This window comes from Buceros rhinoceros, unplaced genomic scaffold (assembly GCF_000710305.1).
Source record: "Buceros rhinoceros silvestris isolate BGI_N320 unplaced genomic scaffold, ASM71030v1 scaffold26933, whole genome shotgun sequence".
NCBI classification, from domain to species: domain Eukaryota; kingdom Metazoa; phylum Chordata; class Aves; order Bucerotiformes; family Bucerotidae; genus Buceros; species Buceros rhinoceros.
Window position 1 is genome coordinate 8,577 of NW_010404688.1, and position 452 is coordinate 9,028.

General features: G+C 62.2%; 1 protein-coding gene across 1 annotated transcript in view; it reads left to right on the forward strand.

Annotated features, from left to right (window-relative positions):
- SCAMP2 (secretory carrier membrane protein 2) overlaps positions 1-452 on the forward strand; it is a gene marked incomplete at its 5' end in the record, with an annotated part of 6,901 nt that overhangs the window by 5,144 nt on the left and 1,305 nt on the right. The window contains 1 exon segment of the mRNA XM_010133481.1: positions 314-431. Within this exon segment, the coding sequence (XP_010131783.1) occupies positions 314-431 (118 nt within the window).

Consider the following 452-nt stretch of genomic DNA (forward strand, 5'->3'; position numbering starts at 1 on the left):
GCGGCCTGCCGCTGCTGGCCACACCAGTGCCGCTGTTGCTGCCTTAGGAGGGAGTCCAGGGCTGTAACACGGGTGGGGGAACACGATTCTGTTGTGTAGATGTTTATTTATAAAAATGGTAACAGGAACTCTGGCCCCAAGGGAGCGCCCAGACGAGCTCCAGGTCCCTGTGTCCACAGCCTAGCGACCAGCTGGTTTTGCACTCCCCCGTGAGCTTCCCCCAAAGGCTCTTGTGCAGCCGTCGGTGCCTCCTCTCCCTCTGCTCCGTGCAGTCCCGTGAAGCACGCTCACCCCGCTCCCCCCTCTCCTGCAGCGGCTGGATCGCGGCGCTGTCGGAGCTGCGCGATAAGCTGGCCGTGGGCATTATCATGATGGTGGTGGCAGGATTCTTCACGCTGTGCGCAGTCCTCTCGCTCCTTCTCCTGAAGCAGGCGAGTTGCCTCGCGGGAAGC